General features: G+C 43.5%; 3 protein-coding genes across 5 annotated transcripts; all 3 read right to left on the bottom strand.

Moving 5' to 3' along the window:
- Positions 1-1,873: 1,873 nt before the first annotated feature.
- nat14 (N-acetyltransferase 14 (GCN5-related, putative)) lies at positions 1,874-3,932 on the bottom strand. 3 transcript variants are annotated; one of them, XM_034127781.1, is made up of 4 exons: positions 3,759-3,932; positions 3,131-3,288; positions 2,728-3,033; positions 1,874-2,608 (listed from the first exon to the last, which is right to left on the bottom strand). In XM_034127781.1, exons 2-4 carry the CDS (start codon positions 3,209-3,211, stop codon positions 2,162-2,164), a joined length of 834 nt encoding a protein of 277 aa, XP_033983672.1. In that variant the 5' UTR covers positions 3,212-3,288; positions 3,759-3,932; the 3' UTR covers positions 1,874-2,161. The 3 variants fall into 3 exon arrangements, with proteins under 3 accessions (XP_033983672.1, XP_033983674.1, XP_033983673.1); XM_034127783.1 differs by having other exon boundaries at positions 3,443-3,870; XM_034127782.1 differs by having other exon boundaries at positions 3,453-3,870.
- A 651-nt stretch (positions 3,933-4,583) lies between these two features.
- znf628 (zinc finger protein 628) lies at positions 4,584-11,993 on the bottom strand. Its single transcript, XM_034127981.1, has 9 exons — positions 11,869-11,993; positions 10,891-11,457; positions 10,512-10,584; positions 9,494-10,417; positions 8,768-8,938; positions 8,296-8,629; positions 7,865-8,019; positions 7,037-7,279; positions 4,584-6,911 (listed from the first exon to the last, which is right to left on the bottom strand). The coding sequence occupies exons 2-9, from the start codon at positions 11,277-11,279 to the stop codon at positions 4,938-4,940; spliced, it is 4,263 nt and encodes a 1,420-aa protein (XP_033983872.1). The 5' UTR covers positions 11,280-11,457; positions 11,869-11,993; the 3' UTR covers positions 4,584-4,937.
- Positions 11,994-12,342: 349 nt separating this feature from the next.
- On the bottom strand, positions 12,343-18,443 carry il11a (interleukin 11a). The gene is made up of 5 exons (XM_034127828.1): positions 18,083-18,443; positions 17,137-17,294; positions 14,298-14,393; positions 14,011-14,172; positions 12,343-13,871 (listed from the first exon to the last, which is right to left on the bottom strand). Exons 1-5 carry the CDS (start codon positions 18,087-18,089, stop codon positions 13,692-13,694), a joined length of 603 nt encoding a protein of 200 aa, XP_033983719.1. The 5' UTR covers positions 18,090-18,443; the 3' UTR covers positions 12,343-13,691.
- Positions 18,444-20,869: the final 2,426 nt, after the last annotated feature.

Here is a 20,869-nt window from a genome sequence, read left to right as displayed (position 1 = left end):
TGTGTGTGTGTTAGCCATCTGTATGAGCATGTCATTAACACAGTCTATATGTTATACTTCATCTGGAACAGATTTATCTAATTTATCCTTTGATTGTGTGGTGCCCCAAAATCTAGAGTGATTCATGTCTATGTGTGTCTGCATGCTCTGAGCGACCTCACTTCATATTGCATTACTCTGACGGTGCACTAAACTTAATGTCTCTGAACATTTGATCTTGTGTGCATGTCTATTTTCTCAACTTCAAGAGGCCGATCAAATGCCAAACTATATGTAACCACTTCCCACCCAGCTCTCTGGGTTTGAACCAAGTTGACCAAGGTCATCTCACAGTCACACATGAACGCTCATGTGCACTACTACTCCCCTGGTGTGTGTGTGTGTGTGTGTGTGTGTGTGTGTGTGTGTGTGTGTGTGTGTGATGGAGTACAATATGGCCAGACACAGCTGTGCATTTAACCCAGTCAGGGGCAGAAACCGAGTGAAGGAAATGCCGAGTCATACTTTCCAAAACCCACCCGCCCACACCCTGAACACGCGCACACAAACACTCACACACAGCCATATACCGTGCAGACGCACATGACCACAGTCACAAACAGACTTTCTTTCCAGTGTGTGAACTCACATCTGTTTCCTGACAACAATAATAGCTACAGATTGGGCGGGTAGTGGCCCGGCTAACAGGTGTCTGCTCTTTGACAGTCATGAAGAAACAACCTGATGATGACCAAGAAGTGGCCGACGTAAAAACACAGCTTTCACAAGGTGAAAATGACCCGACCACACACTTACTCATGTATGTAACAACACTGTTATGTTACTGGGTGTCTCAGCTCTTTTCATCAAAGTTAATTAAAGGACAGGGATTTTCCACTACAGCGTGCGTGATTGAGTTTGAAGTAAAGTATACAGTAGGCCTATATTTGTCTTCCCATCAGGTGAGATATGCCTCTTTCCAACACAAATTAACATTGTACAAACATCCTGTGGTGTTTATCTGCGGCACATTGATGCTATACTGACACCGCCTGAGGTTAGCAGGAGGTAGATGCGCAATGCAGCCGTGAGGGCTGCTAACCATTTTAAGGTTAGCCTCAGTCTGGGGCTGTGTGCATTTCCCCACCTAGTCACATAAACTGCCAGTCACCTGCAAACCACACACACTCCGGAGTCAGAACATCTCTATGCTTGTATTGTATCTCACCTGCTGTTTAAATATAAAAGGAAATTAGTTTAGAGACACTATTTTCCAAATTGACATACATTTGTGAGATTTTTCTGTTTTTTTATAAATGCACATGAAGGAATACAAATATTAGTAATGAGGTGGGGATCATTGTTTTTGCAGACTCATGTACCCACATACTGTACGTAACGGTGAGCAACGGCAGTGAAGGAGCGCAGAAAGATAAAAGCAATTTCAAGCTGCAGATTCACACAAACCACAGACACTTCCTGCACATCTGAATGGTTTCTCACTCTCTCACACACACACACACACACACACACACACACACACACACACACACACACACACACACACACACACACACACACACACACACACACACACACACACACACACACACACACACACACACACACACACACACACACACACACACACACACACACACACACACACACACACACACACACACACACACACACACACCACACACACACACACACACACACACACACACACACACACACACACACACACACACACACACACACACACACACACACACACACACACACACACACACACACACACACACACACACACACACACACATACTTTGAATATGATTCCGAGAAAAGATCCACACTTTAACATTTTAAGGAAAGAAACATGTTACATCAATATGTTTTTCATTTTATTAAAAATAATGAGAAAACAGCATGACTCTGGCTCAATTATGTTTTTTGGAGCGGGTTTAAGAGGGATGGTTCTTTATATGACGAAAAGGTAAAAAATGTACTTAACACTAGCTAATCCGGAAATAAATATTGGGATAAATAACACGTATATATAATAAATTATGAAATCACACAAAAGCACTTAGACAAAACACTGATACCTTCCGCAGAGATCCATAGTGCCCTTACGTTAGGGCCATTTTCGTCCCTCCGTGAGACCATCACCATTAAACTACAGGTCTTTGTAAAACACTTTAGTGAGGGGGTGTCCCAGAAAGCCTCTCTCTGGAGTCTCAAGCTTATTCTTCTCAAAATCTTCTTCATCATCAGTCCCCTCCCCAATTTGTCGGTAGCCCAGCTTCCTGAAGAAGGCCTCACCCAGCTTGGAGGGGAAGGGGACGTGTGTGTACACCCGGAGGGCTCCAGCCTCCATCTCTCTCTGCTCCAGACTGTGGACAAGCAGCCGGCCCAGGCCCTCTCTGCGGTACCAGGACCCCGCCACCACCCTGCAGATCCTCCTGATGTCCGCACGCTTCTCGCTCTCTCTGAAGATACAGCCCAGGATCTCACCATCGCAGTCTGCCACCCAGACTAGCCCTGCTTCCTGCTCCCTCTCTGGGGAGACATTCTCTGTCGGCAACTCTTTGTCCTTGTCTTTGGGTGTGATTTTGCGCCTTGGCTGAGTAAAAGAAAATATTATTACAAAAATAAGTAGAAGTTGGATTATTTGTCTGCAACATATTCCATAGATGTAAGTAAAAACTACCAAAACACTTTCCAGCAAATCAGGAGACTAACCTTTTTAGTCCCTGGTGTCTTGCCACTGATCCTAGAGAAGGGATTTGGCAGTGTTTCGTCCTGTGTCCCTCTGTAGCTGCTACCCACATAGTCCCAGTAGGGGCGGCTGCTGCCCAGAACCCCTGTGGACCGCGGCATGGTGATCTTGAGAAAGATAATTAGCAGGAAGACAGGAATAGCAAGAGCCAGGATAAAGGAATGGACAAGGCAGCGCAGGACTGAGGAGATAACAGCCAGGATGAAGAGGCAGAGAGGACGAGTGAGGACGTGGAGGATGAGACGGTTTTCTGTGCCCTCGCAGCCCTCCTGGCAAGTTTAAGAAAATATTAAAAAAATAAACATCACAAGGGGTCATTTCCCACCACTATGAAAGCAGTCACTCTAAAACGTGTATTGTACAAACCTTGATGAGGGCTTTGACCATCTCTATGTCGTCCTCCTTCATCCTCCGCATCACCACCTTGTCCAGCTCCAGCCTCACCATGTTTAGACTTTATGATCTAACAGCAGGATTGCTGCACCACTGTGGCTACACACATCCACACAGTGTGCACAGAGACCCTACAAACACATATAAAGAGGTCATGGGCAGAAGGATATTATGATTTCATGGTGAGAGTGAAATGCAACTTTGGGATATTTGATACTAAAACATACATATAATGAATACTATTGTAGACTGACAGACTGGTTAGTGCCTTATTGGTTAATATACCATGACACACATGCTGTAGTTGAATGGTGTCATAGATAAACCTCCAAAGCAGTAGTCTTCGCCTACAACGAGCCAGTAGTTGCAATGTCACACACACCCACGCTGGCTCCAAACAAAGACAGATGGGGATTATGGAGGATTTGAAGCATGCATGTGTCACCATCACTCAGTGCTTGTCACGCTATGCTAGCTTTCATTTGCAAGTTATCGGTGAACATCGATACTAAAAATACTTAATTCACATCCTTATATGGTTGTAACGCAGTGTTGACACATGCAGACCCCTGCCCCTGCTCTGGACCCAAGTTACACGTACCTTCTCCGTCACGCTGCTCAAATTGAAATGAAAATAGGTTAAAAAAAAAAAAACACTGCATGTATCCCTCAGTTTGTTGTGAAGCCTGTGCAGGATCGGCACGTTTGATTGGATGTCCTGAGTCGCTTTTGCGCAAAATCAGGGATTCTGAAAACCAACGTACTCTGCTTTACGTCCCGTTGCACGTTTTCAGTGTGTCGATCTACGACATTTGCGTAAACACAATCTGCACCACGTAAAGTATACGTGAATAGCGAATGCAACGTAACAACATAAACAGCGCAGCATATGCCTTTAACAGTGTGTTTTAAAAGGATACAAACTAGAGTAGAGTAGATGTGGAAAGTAAAAAAGGTACATTTATTCAACCTTACCTTAAGTACAAATTTGAGGTCCTTTTACTTTACCTCAGTATTCCTTTCCTTCATGTTACTTCATAGTTACAAATCCACTACATTTTAGAGGAAAGCAATCATTTAGTTCAAATCTTTAGTTACTTTACAGATTTCATTTGATAATAGAACATTTAAAATACAAATTACCCCCGCCATTACCAGCTGCAACATTAAAGTGATGCAGACATTAATGCATAAATAATTATAATCCAACAACTTTTTATTATGGAAAGGGGAAGTGACGTCTGAATGAGAACTTTTGGTACTTCAAGTATTTTTGATGCCGATATATTTTTTTACTTAGTTAAGATTTTGAAGGCAGGACGTTTACTACAGAGTATTATTTGTACACTGTGGTATTAGTACTTTAACTAAAATATCTGAACACTTATTCCACCATTGACTACAAGAAAGCAAAACAATGCAAATGTTGAAAGGTATTGACATATTTATTAATAATGAATTACTATTAACATTGTGAAGAAAGTGGGCCATGTACAACATATATTCACAAAGAACATATTTACTTAATTAACAAACTGCCAGTGACAGTATCAGTATCATTTAAACTAATATATTGAGGAATATTCCAAGGTCCATGTACAGCCTATTTAAATGTATAACATTTCTAGTTTGTGGCACCATGGGATTACAACACAGTACTCCTTTAACTTCATGTTCTTCCCCAGCTCCAGGAGAACTCAAACTAAAGTGCTAACACACTGCTCCCACAGTTAAGCATTCACTCACACACACACTCTCTTCTTCTCTAACATGCACACTTTTAGTTAGAGAACTGCATCTCTTTAGAGTTAGGTATAGGTCCATTTCTTGTTGCGTCCTCATTTGACGTCTGTACTTCTACATTGGATGCAGAGTCTACTTCATTTGCAGTCTTTTCATTTGCCTCAGCCGTTACACTCTCATATTTCACTTCACTCCTCTGTGAGATCTCCCCATCCACTCCTCGCTCCATTCTTCCATCTCTTAAACTACTAGTGCTGACCTCAATTATGACAATTTCCTCTCCATTTCCCAGTTGAAATAAGCCTTCCATGGATCCTCTGCCATCCTCCATCCTCCCAGTTGCAGCATGACAATCTGTCCCTTCTTCTCCCATCATCCCCCCTTCACCTTCTATCAGGGCTATCATCTGCATACCTTCCTCACTTTCCTGCTCCATTTTGGTCTCACCACCTAGTTCGAACACGACCTGCTGCCCATCAAGTGGCACCAAACTTTGGGTAGGAGTGCAGGAAAGCTGCAGGCTGGTTTCTTGCCCTTGGCTGAAGGTCGCAGCAGATGGCCCGTCGTCCTGTGCATCGGTGTGGAAATGAAGGACATAAGACTCTCCCTGGCCGCTTTTCTCTCCTGTCTGCGTCTCCCCCTGCTTTCCTTCACTCCATTCACGCAGAAGTGACATCATCCCTCCCTTATCTTCCCCCTTTGCTCCTTCCCCTTCTGTCTTGAACTGCAACACGAGTGATTTACCCTCTTCACCCATTCCATCGGCCTCACCTGATGCTTCCCCGTCAAACTGTAACACGTATGAATGCCCACCCTCCTCCATATTCATCCCCTCTTTGGGCCTTCCTTTATTATCAAAACACAACACAAACTGTTTCCCTGACATGTTTTCCCCTGTTCTTATGTTCCCCAAAGTGGTATGAGTAGCGGGGTCAGGAGTAGAAACTGATGTTGTAGTTAATGTGGTGGCTGGTGTAACCATAGTAACAGATGATGTGGGTCCTGAGGGGTCCAGTGTGGAGGCTGCAGTAATGGAGGATGAAAGGATTTGGACGGCAGTGCAAGATGTTGTGGATACAGATGATGGTGATGTGTTAGCAGCAGTAGTGATGATGTTTGACACGTTACAGTTTGTTCCTGACGGAGCTCCACCTGCAGTCTGACTGGCAGGAGCTGCTGGGGGTTGCTGAAGAGCAGCTTTGGGTTTGCGTCCCCGTCTGCCCCGAGCAGTCCGTGTGCTTTTCCCCAGTATGGGCTTGTTTAGCAGGGAGTTGGCTGGCAAAGTGTGCGTGGCAACAGGAGTGTTTGCATTGCTATTATTGTTGGTGATTATAAACCTGGTCTGTTGCTGCGATATGGAGTGAAAGGGGGATATCCGAGTCTGTGTTTGGTTTAGGACGGGCTGGAGTGCCTGGATAGTCTGAAGCACCGGGAGAGGCTCCGGAGCTGGTGGAGGGTGGTTACCCGTGGGGACGAGAATCCAGCTTGACTGGCTGTCATTGCTGGAGGGACACTGTACCAGGAAAAAGTTTTGGGGCTGAGACGGAGGTGGAGGTGTTGGAGGAGGAAGAGGGAGGGCCGGTGGAGGGGAAGTGAGAGGGATGAGCTGCAGGCCGCTGGTTGTCTGAATCATAAAGTAGTTCTGGGAGGTGTTTGGGGGAATATTAAGTGCTGGTTGAGAAACAATCAGGCTGCCTTGGTTTCCTGAGGTTTCCAGGGTGATGGGGTTGAGCAGGGTGGTCGTGGTTGTTACTCCCCCAACACTGGCTTTCACAGCCACTCCATCTTTACCTACACCACTGGCGCAGGGCATAGGAACACCACTGCCATGGGTGCGGATGTGCCTCTGCAGGTAGGAGTGCATGACAAACTCCTTAGAGCAGTACGGGCATTTGAAGTCCTTGCTTGAGGAGTGTGTGCGAAGGTGGAGCTGGAGGTTGGAGGAGTGTGTAAAGCTTTTATTGCAGTGTGTGCACTGAAAAGGTCTCTCTCCAGAATGGGTGCGTTCATGCTGATAACAAAAAAAATTAGACAAGAGAAGAAGGAAGACGTATTAAGATCACAATTAGTTATTTCCATCAAAAAAGTGAAGACTCTACATGAGTTCGTAGCTGAAACTGTGCCGGCATTACTGACCTGTTTCAGGTTTGACGTCTGGGAAAAAGACTTTGAGCAGATGGAGCAGGTATGAGGCCGCAGCCCAGAGTGCATCTGACTGTGTCTACGCAGGCAGCTGGTGTTTTTGAATGACTTTCCACACTCCTTACACACATATGGCCTCTCGCCGGTGTGTTGCCGCAGGTGGTACTGGTAGTGAGAGCTCCATTTGAAGGTGAGAGGGCAGTGAGGGCACTGGAATGCCCGAACGCCTGTGTGTACCTGGGTAAAGTAATTGAAAAAACGTATTGGTGTTATGTTTTGCTTAAGTTGCTCCTTTTTGAATGTAGTATTCAATTATTTTTTACAGTAGAAAATCCTATCAATTTCTTTTAAATAGTTTTTTTCCCCATAAGAGCTAAATTCACCCAAAGACTTGCGACCAGGAAACATTTATGTCAACGATGCAATCAACAGTTACAACTGTTATAACACTGTTTGTGCAAAAGAAGCCATCGAGTCACAACAAAGTGTCAGTGAGTTTTTCAAAAAACTGTGCTTGGTAGCTGTTTTGTATGACGTGACAGTTTTGTTCTAGACATTAGGCGCGTTCACACCGCAGTACTTTTCCCACTTTAGTTCCGATATAGTTCCGTGACAGTATGTATTTTATTGCTTGCTTTTTTTGTTTTTAGCTGATTGCATTCATCTGCATAGTTGGGAACCGTTCTAGACTGCTGCATTCCCTGTAAACTACAAACATCATAAGTTTTACGCTGACATAAATTATAAAATGTTGCTCCAAAGGATAGCTCTCTAATTTGGAGCCTTAATTTGTGTGTCCATTTCTGTCAACAAAAGCCTTACCCTCTGATGGATTGAAAGCAGAGATGACCTTTTGAAGCTCTTTCCACACTCGGTGCAGCGGTAGGGCCTTTCCCCAGTGTGATCCCTCATGTGATACTTCAGCCCCGATGAACCTTTGAAGGCTTTGCCACACTCTGAACAGCGGTATGGCCTCTCTGTACCAAAGTGTGCAAACAGAGTATCACAAATGTGAACATTTAAACTAATAATGGCAATTAATACAGTAAAAAATACAAGCGTTGTAGTAATTATCATGGTAAAGAAGATCCTTGTAAGCGTTAACCAATTTGATATTGGATATATTGCTGATAGCTTTGAAGGGGGAATGCATATCATACCAAAACAAATTAACATATTTCTTGTCTCATATTGTCTTTTCTTCAGTCAAATGTCAATGTCTTGTGTCTGCCCTGCTATGGAAATATATTCACCTCCAACAAGAGCACTCTTGCTGGCTCCCGTCTTTTTGGGGGCTTTTGGCGGTTTGGCCGGTTGTACCTCGTGCTCCTCACCGACAGCAATGATGTCAACATGGATCTCCCTCGGGCCTCCCTGCTGCTTGTCAGCGTGGCTGGGAGAGGAGGGAAGGGGGAGAGACAGAGAAAGGGAGGGAGGGCACACTATCTCAGCCTCGGCCTCAGCTAGGAGACGTTGCTCAGGCGTGTGGGAGTGTTGGTGGGTGAGGAGTGAGGAGAGAAGGGGGAAGGAGCGGTCGCAGGCTGAGCAGCTGAACTGGGAGCGGGACTGTGAGGAGAGGGAGTGCATCTGGAAAAACAAAAGAGGAACACAGGAGGCACATATTATTCCAGGATGGAGAAATCAAAATGTAGGATATAAATCTCAGTGCTCAATATTCAGTGCAGTGCTGTCATTTGAATACCAGTGTTAGAAGGTCATTCTCACCAGTGATACATGTCTATTGAGGCCTCCACTGGTCTTGAAGGTCTTATTGCAGTAGCCACATGACAGCCCAGCCCATGTGGTTCTGGCCTCTGGCTGAACGGTCTCCGAGCTCTGAGTCACCTCGGTGAAGCTCTGCAGCAGGTCATACTGGGCCTGGGAGGTGCCCAAATTCTGAGGACAAACCAAAGGGAAGTTACACATGAAACAAATCTTCAGATCCTAAGCACGTTATAGAGGGATTATGTATTATTTAGATTCATTCAAATTAGATTATGTAGACAGATAAGTGTTTTTCTAATTACCTTCAGAGTATGGTCATTCTATTCCATATCACATTAAACAGGATATGTTTTATTTTGTTTAATTTATTTGAAATATGTTTTAATCAAATACCTTAATAGTATAGTAGTTTGTATCATTATCAAGGTTTAGTCTATTTTATTTTAATAAATATTAATTTCTAAGTTTCATTTAAGATAATAATAATAATAATATTAACTGTTCTTTTTTGGACAAGTGTTTATCACAGATTTATGATAGCCGCATTAAGCAGGAATCTGGCTAGCAAGCTAAAGAAGGAGATCCCATTTATACCCCTACCTACTTTCTTCTAATTGGTCAATTGTTATTTAACCAGGTAAGACAGCCCTCAATGACAATAACACCAGACCCTCTTTTAAGGTAGTTCTATCAATCTCTTCTTACAATAATCCGTTTAATACTTACTGTATCTGCTGCCCCAGTCAGTCCAAGAAGCACCTCTGTTGTGTGTCCATTTTCAGCCGCTGTGGTCGTCTCCACCACCTCCTCAAAATCAGCCAGCAGGTGACCAGCTCCCACCAGCCCATCCCCAACCTCCATCCCTGCTCCAGACCCTGCCTCTCCACCAGCACCGCCTCCCTCTGGAGCCATATGGTTGACCTGGTGTTCCTCTAGATCTGTCCGCGTGCCAAAGTTGTGGCTGCAGCTGCCGCAGCTGTACAGCAGCAAACTGGCACCGGTGTCTGTGCTCAGGTGAACCTCCGTCCCGATGGCCCTAGATGTGTACATGCCTTCCCCGGAGGAGGTGAGAGTGAGCTGGGGTATAAGGCTTGAATTCTGTCCGGACGGGGTGGTCGACAGAAACACTTCTTCCATCCCCACCCCAACTCCATCAGTTCCCTCCTGGCTCACAAATCCCACCATGTCCGTCAACATGGACGATGTCACTTCCTCTGATCCTTCCAAAATCTCCACTCTCTCACTTCCCTTCTTGGCAGCACCTCCACTCTTTCCCTCCTTTCCTCCTGGGTTCAAGTGAGAGTTCTTGTGAAGGGCGAGATTTGACGAATGCGTGAAGCTTCGTCCACACTCCCCGCAGATGTAGGGCCTCTCACCTGTATGGATCCTCATGTGCTGCCTTAGGTTGGTAGACTGAGTGAAGGATTTGTTACACACTGTGCAGGTGTAAGGCTTGAGACCAAGGTGGACGTTCTTGTGTCGCCGCAGACTGCTCGAGTTTTTGAAGGCCTTGGGGCAGGTGTCACACGGGTATGGACACTCTCCAGTATGCTGGCGCAGGTGATACTGGTAATGAGAGCTCCATTTGAAAGTCAGTGGGCAATAGGGACACAAGAAGGTACGCACTCCAGTGTGGACACTCTGATGGACCTGGAGACAGAAAGAGATGTGAATGCATCTGTAAGTGATTCCTTTTCCCTGAGGAAATCATTGTTTATAAAAATGCCTTTATTTGACATCTCACCTGGAGCAGAGAGGAGCGTTTGAAGGCTTTTCCACACTCCTGACATTTGTAAGGCTTCTCCCCTGAGTGAGACCTGTTAAAAAAATTGAAATATTTAAGAAGATAACCCAATCAATTATATATATATACTGTATATAGAGTACTTGTCATTACAGATGTGACACATAATACATAGAAAATATATGCAACACTTTTGTCATACACACTGACATAGTCTTGCACCATTTATAGCTGTTAATGGATTACACTACTTTGAGTTTTCCTCAATTTGGACACTTGTGCCTCTCTCCTATTCACTTCAATACTGATGGGACTTCACGACTGTACAGTAACAGTGTAACCATTGTAAAGGTGGTAACAATAGTTCCATTATGGGTACCGTTGGTGGTAGAGCAGAGCAGAGGAGCCCTTGAAGGCCTTGGGGCAGAGGTTGCAGCGGTATGGTCTCTCATTGTTGTGGCTCCTTTGGTGATGGGTGAGCCTGGAAGACCACCTGAAGCTCTTCCCACAATCCATACACAGGAAGGGATGGTCCGTCTGCTCGGGCTGCTGAGGTGGGTCCGGCATAGAGGACGCAACCATGTCCAGAACCACCTCTACCTCACGTTCTACTACTCCCTTGTCTCCCTCCACCATCTCGTCTCTGTCCCTATTGTCCTCGCCATCCTCTCCAGAGCCAAGAAGGGATGAAGGGAAAGGAGAAAGGGAGGCGGTGGACTGAGATGGTAAGAGTTCTGCTTGGACCACCAAGGCCACAGTGTTAGCCATTTCCAGAGTAATCTGGCAGCAGATGAGGGGTGTTTCTTGGCAGCAGGTGTGGATCAGTTTTGGGGCAGTATCATAGCTTTTCTTTCAGCTTTCCTTTATTCATGGTTTATTTCCATTGTTGTTCTCCCTGTCAGCCACTGGACACATCAGCTGTCCAAAGTTGAAGCTCAGGATGAGTCTGACAAAGAGTGAAATGGAAATAAATACAGTATAATTAGTTGGTAATTCCTGGTGAGAATGTTCCCTTTAAATCCCCCCACCTTCCCTCCAGTCTCTGAACCTGCCCCCCCTCCCTCCCTGCTGTCTTTCCTCTGGCAGTCAGTCCGATTCTGTCCGACCCCGCAGTGCGGTGCTTGCTAGCAAAACACACAGAAGCTACAGCTAGGTTACACATGAAGCTACTCCATAACTATATTCAAATGTATTCAAACCAACAAAAACGACGCACAGAACATATCAGTGTTAACAGTATCAACAAATACAGCTACTGGCCTTCATTTAAAGCTAAACTAGCCTCCATCAATGCGTAATATCGTGGTTAAACCGCTCGATAAAGATGTGCATAAATACAGGCTGAAGCAGTACTCACCGGGCATCTTTAACTCATCTTTAGCTAGATTGTTGATATTATAATAATGGAAAAAGGTACTGCAGTGCTAATCCACACAACCTTAACAATAAACACAGCGCATACTAACAGCAGTTCTCCACCCGATGCCGCCTCCTAAGAACAGCGAAGGTGATTGGCTGTTAGCCACAATAGATGCGCTACTACTATTGGTTAAGAGCTTCAACAGACAGATTGACGGCTTAAAAACATATTTTTAAACTTTAAATTGAGAGTAAATAACCTATCGATGTTGTGCCTAGACTACTACATCTCAAACATTAATTTATTAATCTTTTTTCACAAACAATATGTTTGCGTTTTTTCTGACATTAGCGCACAGACTTCTGGGTAACGTAGTATCTGTATGTCAGCCCATCTGTCATAATTGACACTAGATGCTATGGTAGGTCGATCACGGTTTTCAAAAATATACTCAAATTCATTGTGCACATTCTTTAGTATTTATTTCACCAAGGCACACATTTCACATTGAGGCCAATCAGTGTGTGGAAGAGGCATCTTGATGTTATGACAATAATTTAAACATGATGGTATAATAATAGTAAATAAGAATACAAACTGTATAAAAGTACAAAAATAGTGGAGACTTGCTCCACTGCAGCACAAATAAATAGTTCCACCAAATTACTTAAATAAATAGTCAATACTGTAACAAATACTAGAATAGGAATGAACAAACATTATAGTGATAAAGTTGGTAAAGTAATCTACATTATAATTTTAGAAAAACAACAAAATACACAAAAGCGTTGTATACAACAATTTACATTCTTGTACACGTATGTACACCTGTACAAAACATAGTGTCACAATACATAGTATTTTAAGGCTTTGGGTGTATAACTAACAAAAACAAACTTTTCTTCCCCAAAGCACAGGTTCAAAATCAGCCATCTGACTCATCCAAGAGGTTAATCCTGACAAGTTTGTGCAAAGGATCTAATCAGGTCCATCAGTGCTCAACAACAGGGCACATTCATACAACTCAACCACAACCTCAAATGTGCCTCCCTATGCAGAATGCGAGAAACAAACAATAACAATAGAGAGTAAAACAGAAATTATTCACTTATCTTCGATACCATTTTACATTTTTATAAAAATACAATTAATTTCAATGTATACGTTAAGACATGGCACGCTTAACATTGTTACTATAAGGGCACTGTAAGTAAGATCATTGAAAACCTTGGCTTTCCCATATGAATGCTACATCTACTAGAAGAATCATTGGCTAAAGAAATACACAAATGCAAAGTAGATTAATTTAAATAAAAGTCAGGAAGTGCTACTGTGTTTTTTTTTTGAGGATCAGTGAGACACAAGACAATAAAGAAAGATTACAGAGATGTGGGCAAACAAATTCACGTTAATACAGAAATAAGGATAAGAGTGACACATTACAACTTTTAATAAATAAAATTAAATAAATTACTAACAGTTAATAAATAAATAAATACATAAATAACAAGTTCATTGACAAGGCCTTTAGGAGAGAGTTTGGGGAATCATGACATTGTAGTTAAACTGGCACTTTTTATAACAGAAATCTTGAAGGTGTTGGCAGCTTGCGGCAGTATAGCTTATCCTTATTGGCTCTGATGGTGAAACATTCTTCAACACACATGTCGTAGTTTGAAGTTTGGGCCTTTTAAGAGATGCTAAAGACTACAGTGCACACTGACATGGTCCTAATTCCTCCTTGGCTGAGGCGGAACTCCATGTGTCCTCACTGTCGCTGCAGCAGTGTAGTTGAGAGGAAATAAATGGAGCTTTGAGCGTCATTGTACTGCAGTGACTTTGGGCTTGAGGATAAGGAATGCTCTGTATGCCCAATCACAGAAGAGCTTGAAGTGTTGAAGAAGCTCATGGGTGGACTGCAGGACATCAAACTGAAAGGGGAGGTGAGGGGGGAGGGAGGGGGTCGCCTGAGTCAGCCTTGGTGCTTCAACTCTCAGCATCTGGAGGAGAGACAAAGGGAACAAGGATTAGGAAACAATTTAATTTAGTACATTTAGGTATTAGAATACAAGTCCCAGCTAATTGAATATGATTGAAACATTCTAGAGAACTGAGAAGTATAGGGGGAACTGGCTTTACCTGACGGTGAAGCAGATTGCTGAGAGATTTCATTTCTCTGATCATCTCCACCAGCTTGGGTAGCGCAGGGTGGTGGTGCTTCTTTGAAACCCTGTTGAGCCACTCAAAGTGATGCTCGTACAGCTTCAGGTCAGCGTGCAGCTGAGACAGTGTGGGCTTCAGCTGTAAACAACACAGACACACTTAGAGACAAAGCATGGGTGTGGCAAGATGTAACAATGATAGAAACCAAACAGCCTCTCACTTCATGCACACACACACACACAAATAAATTATCAGAGCATTACCTCAAGGTTGGTGAGGTCATTGGCTGATCTGTTGCTCATTTCTGGCAGAGACCTGAACCTGTGGGGCTCCACGTCTGAGTCAAATGCATGCTCCCTCTGAAAGAGAAAACCAGACACAGTAGCCCGTTAGTAATTTGCATCTGAGCAATTTTACTCATCCTGACACAAGTCACGGCACCATGAGGAAATAATTAGTCTAGCACCTCCATCGGATGACTGTTTTCTGTGCTTAGAGACAGTAGCTCCCACTGAGGGGAGTGTGGTTGATCGGGTCACTGTGAGTTCACCCACATTCGGCCTCCCCAAATGTCAACAATAAGAGCAAATGCCCTGAACCCACAGGATGTTTTCTACAGGGAGCGAGGATAACAACATATGCAGTGACTAAGAAAACTCCTAGTGGGATAGACAACACAGGGCTGTAGGGAAACTCCAGGGTCACAGCTATAAAAAGAGGGAATGACGCAGTACTGCTGCCCAGAGTTGTGTTGTAAACTACAACCAAACAGCAGATGTAGTGCTAATTGTGTCCACCAGAGGGGGTTAAATAACCTGACTGCAGGTTCTACCTTACAAAGGCAGCTGTGCTCATCGGTAACATTTTAGCATTAAAGATGAGACTCAGAAATTAATGGGGATAAATGGAGATGACCGGTGTGGCTTGCGTCATTGCCAATCACTAGAGGAACATAACAACATTAGGATGATGAGTGCTGAGAAATGTTTTGTGTAAACAGGTTGTGTGTGCCTGATGCTTCCTTAACCTGTTATGCAGTGTCCTACTGTTTGCCTCCAGTTGTTTATGTTGATGTTTTTAGTGATGAATGTGCCACATTGTCTGCCATGTCTCTCCATCATGCTTTCGTAAGAGCTCACTTATGTTTGTGGTCCAATGTTTTGACTTTGTTGCTTTTGTCAATTTACATCCCTTGCTCCCACCCTCTCCTCTCTCTCCCCCTTTCTCTGTCTCATACCAGGTGCACAAGCACATGCAACATCTCGTGCACATGTGCATGCATGCACACACATACACCACTAGCTTGTCATCTAGTTGGCTCTCTGATCTCTTCATCTCTTGTGGTTTTTGCTCCATCTTCCTCAGCCTTTAATTCTCCCTCTTATCCTTTATTTCTTGCTCTCTCCATCACAGATCATGACCTCACCCGACATAACTTAGTATCCAAACCTTTTTCTTCCTGAATGCAAATACAGGAATGTGATAAATCTTTTTCGATTTTTATCAGGTCACTTTGCTGTGGCGACCGAGAGCAAAACACTAAACACCGCACCTACACAACCATGACTATTTACAGAACCCGCAATGAACACACACACAGCCACAAAAATGCATACACACAAATGCATGCACCCATATACACATTTGCACCAATACAGCGAATGCATGCAAACACACACTGGCCAACCAAACACACACACACGCACAGTTATGTAGGAAAAAAACCTATATAGACCTATGTGTGTACACACTGATTTTTCTCTCTTTAGAGCATCAGGTTCATTGCGTTATGCAGGGACTTTCCATGGATTCCCATTTTATTTATCTTTCCAAACGTTGTCCTCTCTTCAGTGGAATTCCACACAATAAGGAATTTTTTTTTAAATAAATCTTCCATGTAAGTGAACCCTGTCTAATACTGTCCACGTCACCCTTTGATAATGCTTGTTTGTTCACATCTGGAACCCAGGTTACAGACCTCTGCTACACAATGGCCTGTAACATTGTTTTAAAACAGCAATCCCACACACACGTACAGAACACACTCACACCTTCTGAACTCTATCAACTGACCAAGACTAGAGAGAGTATGTGGCTATTTTTGGTTTCATCCTCCGAACAAAGGAGTTTAAAGATTTGCATAATGCAAAAATAGAATCTAGATCAGTCATGTGTTACCAAAGATCCATAGATATGATCCCGCTTTCTTTTCACCTGTTAACACATAGTGTTGATACACAATTACCAGCTGGAGGCTGGAGCCAAATCTTGGCCGTGTTCTCAAATCTGATTTTCCTACCCACTTGACTGTCAACAAAATGAGATTTCCAGCCAGCTTTGTCAGATCGGTGCACATTTTATTCAGGAGAAAAAAAACTCCTCCAACTCCATCCTCGCTTCCAGAGTATAGTCGCAGAACATAAACATGTTTCTATGTAAACAGGCAAGTGATATACTTTGCTGTCATTTCACACATGGTATGCCTAACTTCGATGGAGGCTGGTAAGGTGTTGATTTGTTGTTCTAAATTAGTTTTAATGGGAGAACTGATTCCTAGAACTATGTTTTGCATTTTGATTACCTTGGCCACATCATGTATCCTGCTAGACCATCACTGTAAATGTGTGCTTATTCTCCTTAATTCCATAAAACATGATATGAATTATATTGCACCTGGCCTTGCCACCAAACTTCCTGCTACCGCCACGAGTCAGGTGACCGGGCAGACCAGGAGGTTGCTGAGTCAGACCTCCCCTCCCTACCGGGTCCAGTGTGGATTAAAAGTGAGATCACTCAGTCAAATCTCCCCTGAGGCTTTATGCTGCCTTGATCTAAGCATGCAACCAGTCTGTCATCAATGCAAGCTGCTTAAGTCAAACTCGTAAAGTCCTGAGAAAAAACCTAGTGTAGTTTCCACAACAGTGTGCATAGTGCAAAGTAAGTGCAAGTAACATTAACACCTAAATCCAATTAGGGAACAATCAATCAAGTGCATCCTCTTCCACTTATCAATTCAATTAGCACAGGACAGCCAGGGTCTCATTGGCCTTTCATCCAATAATAGCTGAGATCGGCAATCACCATGACGACACTTTCACTTACCAGCAGTTCTTGGGTGAGCTTCATTAGATTTTTGGTCTGATTGGACAGTTTATCCATGTCAGTGGGCCGCCGGGGTGGCACTGGAGAGGCAGACGTGAACACAGGCAGATGAGCCAATAGCAGCGAGAAGAGGAGGGATGAGGAGGAGTCGAGCAGCACTGTAGGGGAGGAACAAAACGGAAGCAATTAGTGGAGGGCTGCTGTCATCTCGCCATAATGATAATGACCTCAGGCCACGACTGTCAGCTCCAGGGGAAGATATTGCACCATAATATAAACAATAGCTCCAGACTTGGCAGAGGTTTCCTCAAGAGCTTCAGTGTCAGAGTCATGTTTTCACAGGCTTGATGCAAATAATTAAATCATTAAAAAGACAGGCTTTGACATTGAATATCACCATCACTCTTTTACTATAAGCAACTGCAATGAATGCTGCTGATTGTCACACCTGCAACTGGATAGGTACGTGAGTTGGTGGTATAAATTATATAGAGGCAGCCAAGTCAACTCTCCTAACAGTAAGCTCATTCATTCTTTTCCTTTCAAGTTCAAATACAAGGTAGACTAAGTATTAAAAGGAAACCACAGCGGTGTTGAAATGATGAATGCTTGATAATTACAGGTGAACCACAAGAATCACAGCCAAAATAACACTGCAGGAGCATCTGAGCTGCCTGTCCTAGTGTAACTTTTAAAGTTCAGGGATCACAAAGGTGTCCATGCTCACTGTCAAGTCAATTGTTTAGAATGACATTTTATCCATGAATACATATTTTAATTCAGCCTGCATATTAACATCCCAATAGCTGTTAACAGTCACACAAACGTTAAAGACCCACAGTTCAATTAGATCATTTAAAAATAAAACAAAATATAAAAAGTTAAATAAATTATAAATAGCATCTGAATCACTTATGGATAAAAACACACTCACACAAACACTTACATTTCATATTTGGTTCGGATCCAAGGGATAAACCAGCAATCAAACGGTGGATAAATAAATAAATAGAAAGTTAATAAATAAATTGAACTCCGGAAATTGTCACGTGCTCCGGTTTCTTCTTCGCACTCTTCAGTCAGAGAGAGGAGGAAAGTTGTCAGGACGAGAGAGGATGAAGGAGAGCTGAGTGATGACTGAGGCACTCAGAGAGAGTAAGAAAAGGTAAAAGAAATCAAACTTTGGTAAAGTTTGAGATGAGCCCTTGTAGTCTTTATGGAGTGCTGAAGGCAGAGAGACACTTAGACAGTTTGGAGAGAGAGAGGTAACAGAACTGCAGAGAGGGATGCGAGTGTGGTAAGTCCAAATTTTGCGCGCAGTGAAGTGTTTAGGCTTGTTTAAAACTTCCTTTATAAAGACGTCGGGCCTATGACACATCGGCAGTGACTCACTTCATTCATAAAAACACACACACACACACACACAGACACACGCTCCCTCTCTCTCTCTCTCCTCTCTCTCCCTCTCTTTCCTCCTCCCCTCCCTGCTGCCTGTCTCCCTTTGCGAAACTTAAAAAAAATGTTCCGTTGTTTTTTTTCAGTTTTTTTTTTTCCTCTATCACTTTCTCCCGTCCTGTCCTGTCCCTATCTCCAGCACTTCCTCTGTCGCATCCCGCTACCTGCGCCTCTATCAGCCCCATCTACCTCTTTTTATCTTTCCATCTCCAAATCTCTTCCCCCCTCACTCTCTCTCTATCACTGCAGACTTTTTAAAAAGCCCATTGTTTTCATATGTATCAGCATATCTTATGTAACCATGTATCATTTAGAGCCTCATGTTTTACCTGTCCTGTCATTTTTCTTGTGGTGTAATGTACAGTGTTCAAGGGTGACATGTCACAGAAAGTGTGTTCTTGCGCGCGTTATTACATTTATGGCAGAGCTCTTTTAAGCTACACATGCCACATTCCCTGTATCATAGCTAATACGAACAGCAAACACCTTTTCTCTACAATATTTCTCTCCCTCATTTTCTCACCCTTGCTCTTTTTTCAGAGCCCCTCCTGAGACAGCAGCCTGTTATTTCCACTGCCCCCCACCCACCTCCTTCTCTTTTTTTTCACTCCCTCTCTCCCTCTCCAGGGTGAAGGAAAGAGTGAGGAGTGAGAGACGGATAGGAGCAGGAGAGAGGTGTTGTCCAGACCAGAAGGGGCCTCTGAAAGTGTTGCATAGAAACAGTGAGCGGACACACACACACACCACAGGACATTAACACGGACACACACGCTTGAGGGGTGGGAGGTGGTTGGTGGGGTCAGCATAGCAAAACTCACACAACAAGGATGCAAACACACGATACATGCTGTCACAGAAAAACATGCTGGTCTAGTAAACAAAACACCAAAAAGATGCTTTCTACCTCAAAAACTTGCAGAAACAAAACAGTTTATTATACACAACATAATTTCTCTCTCACACACACACACACACACACACACACACACACACACACACACACACACACACACAACATTACACACACACACATAGCCTGGAAACACTCAGTCAGGTGCAACAAAGCGTGGCTTAAAAGTTGCAACGGGCAAAATGAGTTTCCAGACATCACAGGGGGACAGTTGATGCATCATACTGTACATACACTGTAAATCACAAAAGAGTCAATGGGTGTGCGTTTTCAACCACCTGTGAACAACTTAGTGGAAATATTGCAAATTCAATGAAAGATGATAAATGTGGTGAGACAGAAACATCAGATCTGTGTGGAGTGAGGACCAGACAGTTTCTGACTGGCACAGTCTCATCTCGTTCCAGACTCTTTTCCTAAAGTAGGGCACCTAACTGGAGAATGAGTACTTCCTATCTCTGTGAACCAAACATTCACAAACCGTAGTGGATAGAAACTTGATGTCCTGCACACTGTCTTGCATACTGACTGACTGATTGTTATTTATATGATGACAACTTTTTCAGTGGTCCGACCATTATGTATTGGCAGCATTACAACACTTCCATAGGCTATTTACATACATATGTACGTGACAGCGCTGTCCTAATTGTCCAATTATCCAATCAGAGTACAGCAGAGATTGAGCTGACTGATGATCACCTTGTACTAACTCAAATCATGTGCGTCATAAGTCAGAAAATGGCATTACATAGATTCAAAAGATAAAAAAAGTCACTCAATATAATAATATCAATAAAGCTTTTTGTTTTTGAATATTTCTGAACATTTGGATGCAAAGCTGCCTATAGTACTGAGACACAAACAAAGAGAGAGAGAGTGAGTGAAGGGGAAGGGGAAGGGAAAGGGAAGAAAGCGCTTTTTGAGTCTGGGTGTGAGATTAGGAGACCCTTATTCACAGACATACACTCATGGTGTGGTTACAAAATAATTAGTGGTGGGCCATGCGCACAGCCGCACACTCATACACATATACACACAAAGTTGCCAGTCCGGCGGTAGGCCTACACAGACAAACAAACACCCCGAATGATGATGGCCTGGTGGCAGGGAGTGGGTGGCAGAGTTGTTGTGGTGGAAAGGGGTCATACTGTGTTTCTCGGGTCAACAGTAGACAAGAAAAGCATGAGAAGCAGGAGAGGAAATAGATGAGTGAGGTTGGACGTAGGGAGATATTGACACACTCGCTCTTTTTTAATTTCCCACATCAAAGGGCCGTTTGAAGACACAGCTGGGGAGAGAAGAAAAGAAAAGTGAAGTTAGTCACTCTCCCTCATTGCCTCTCATGGCTGCCTCTCATGATGGGGG

The sequence above is a fragment of the Trematomus bernacchii genome, unplaced genomic scaffold (assembly GCF_902827165.1).
Source record: "Trematomus bernacchii unplaced genomic scaffold, fTreBer1.1, whole genome shotgun sequence".
In the NCBI taxonomy this organism is placed as follows: Eukaryota; Metazoa; Chordata; class Actinopteri; order Perciformes; family Nototheniidae; genus Trematomus; species Trematomus bernacchii.
Note: the sequence above shows the minus strand (reverse complement) of the source record. Positions and strands in the feature narration are given on the sequence as shown.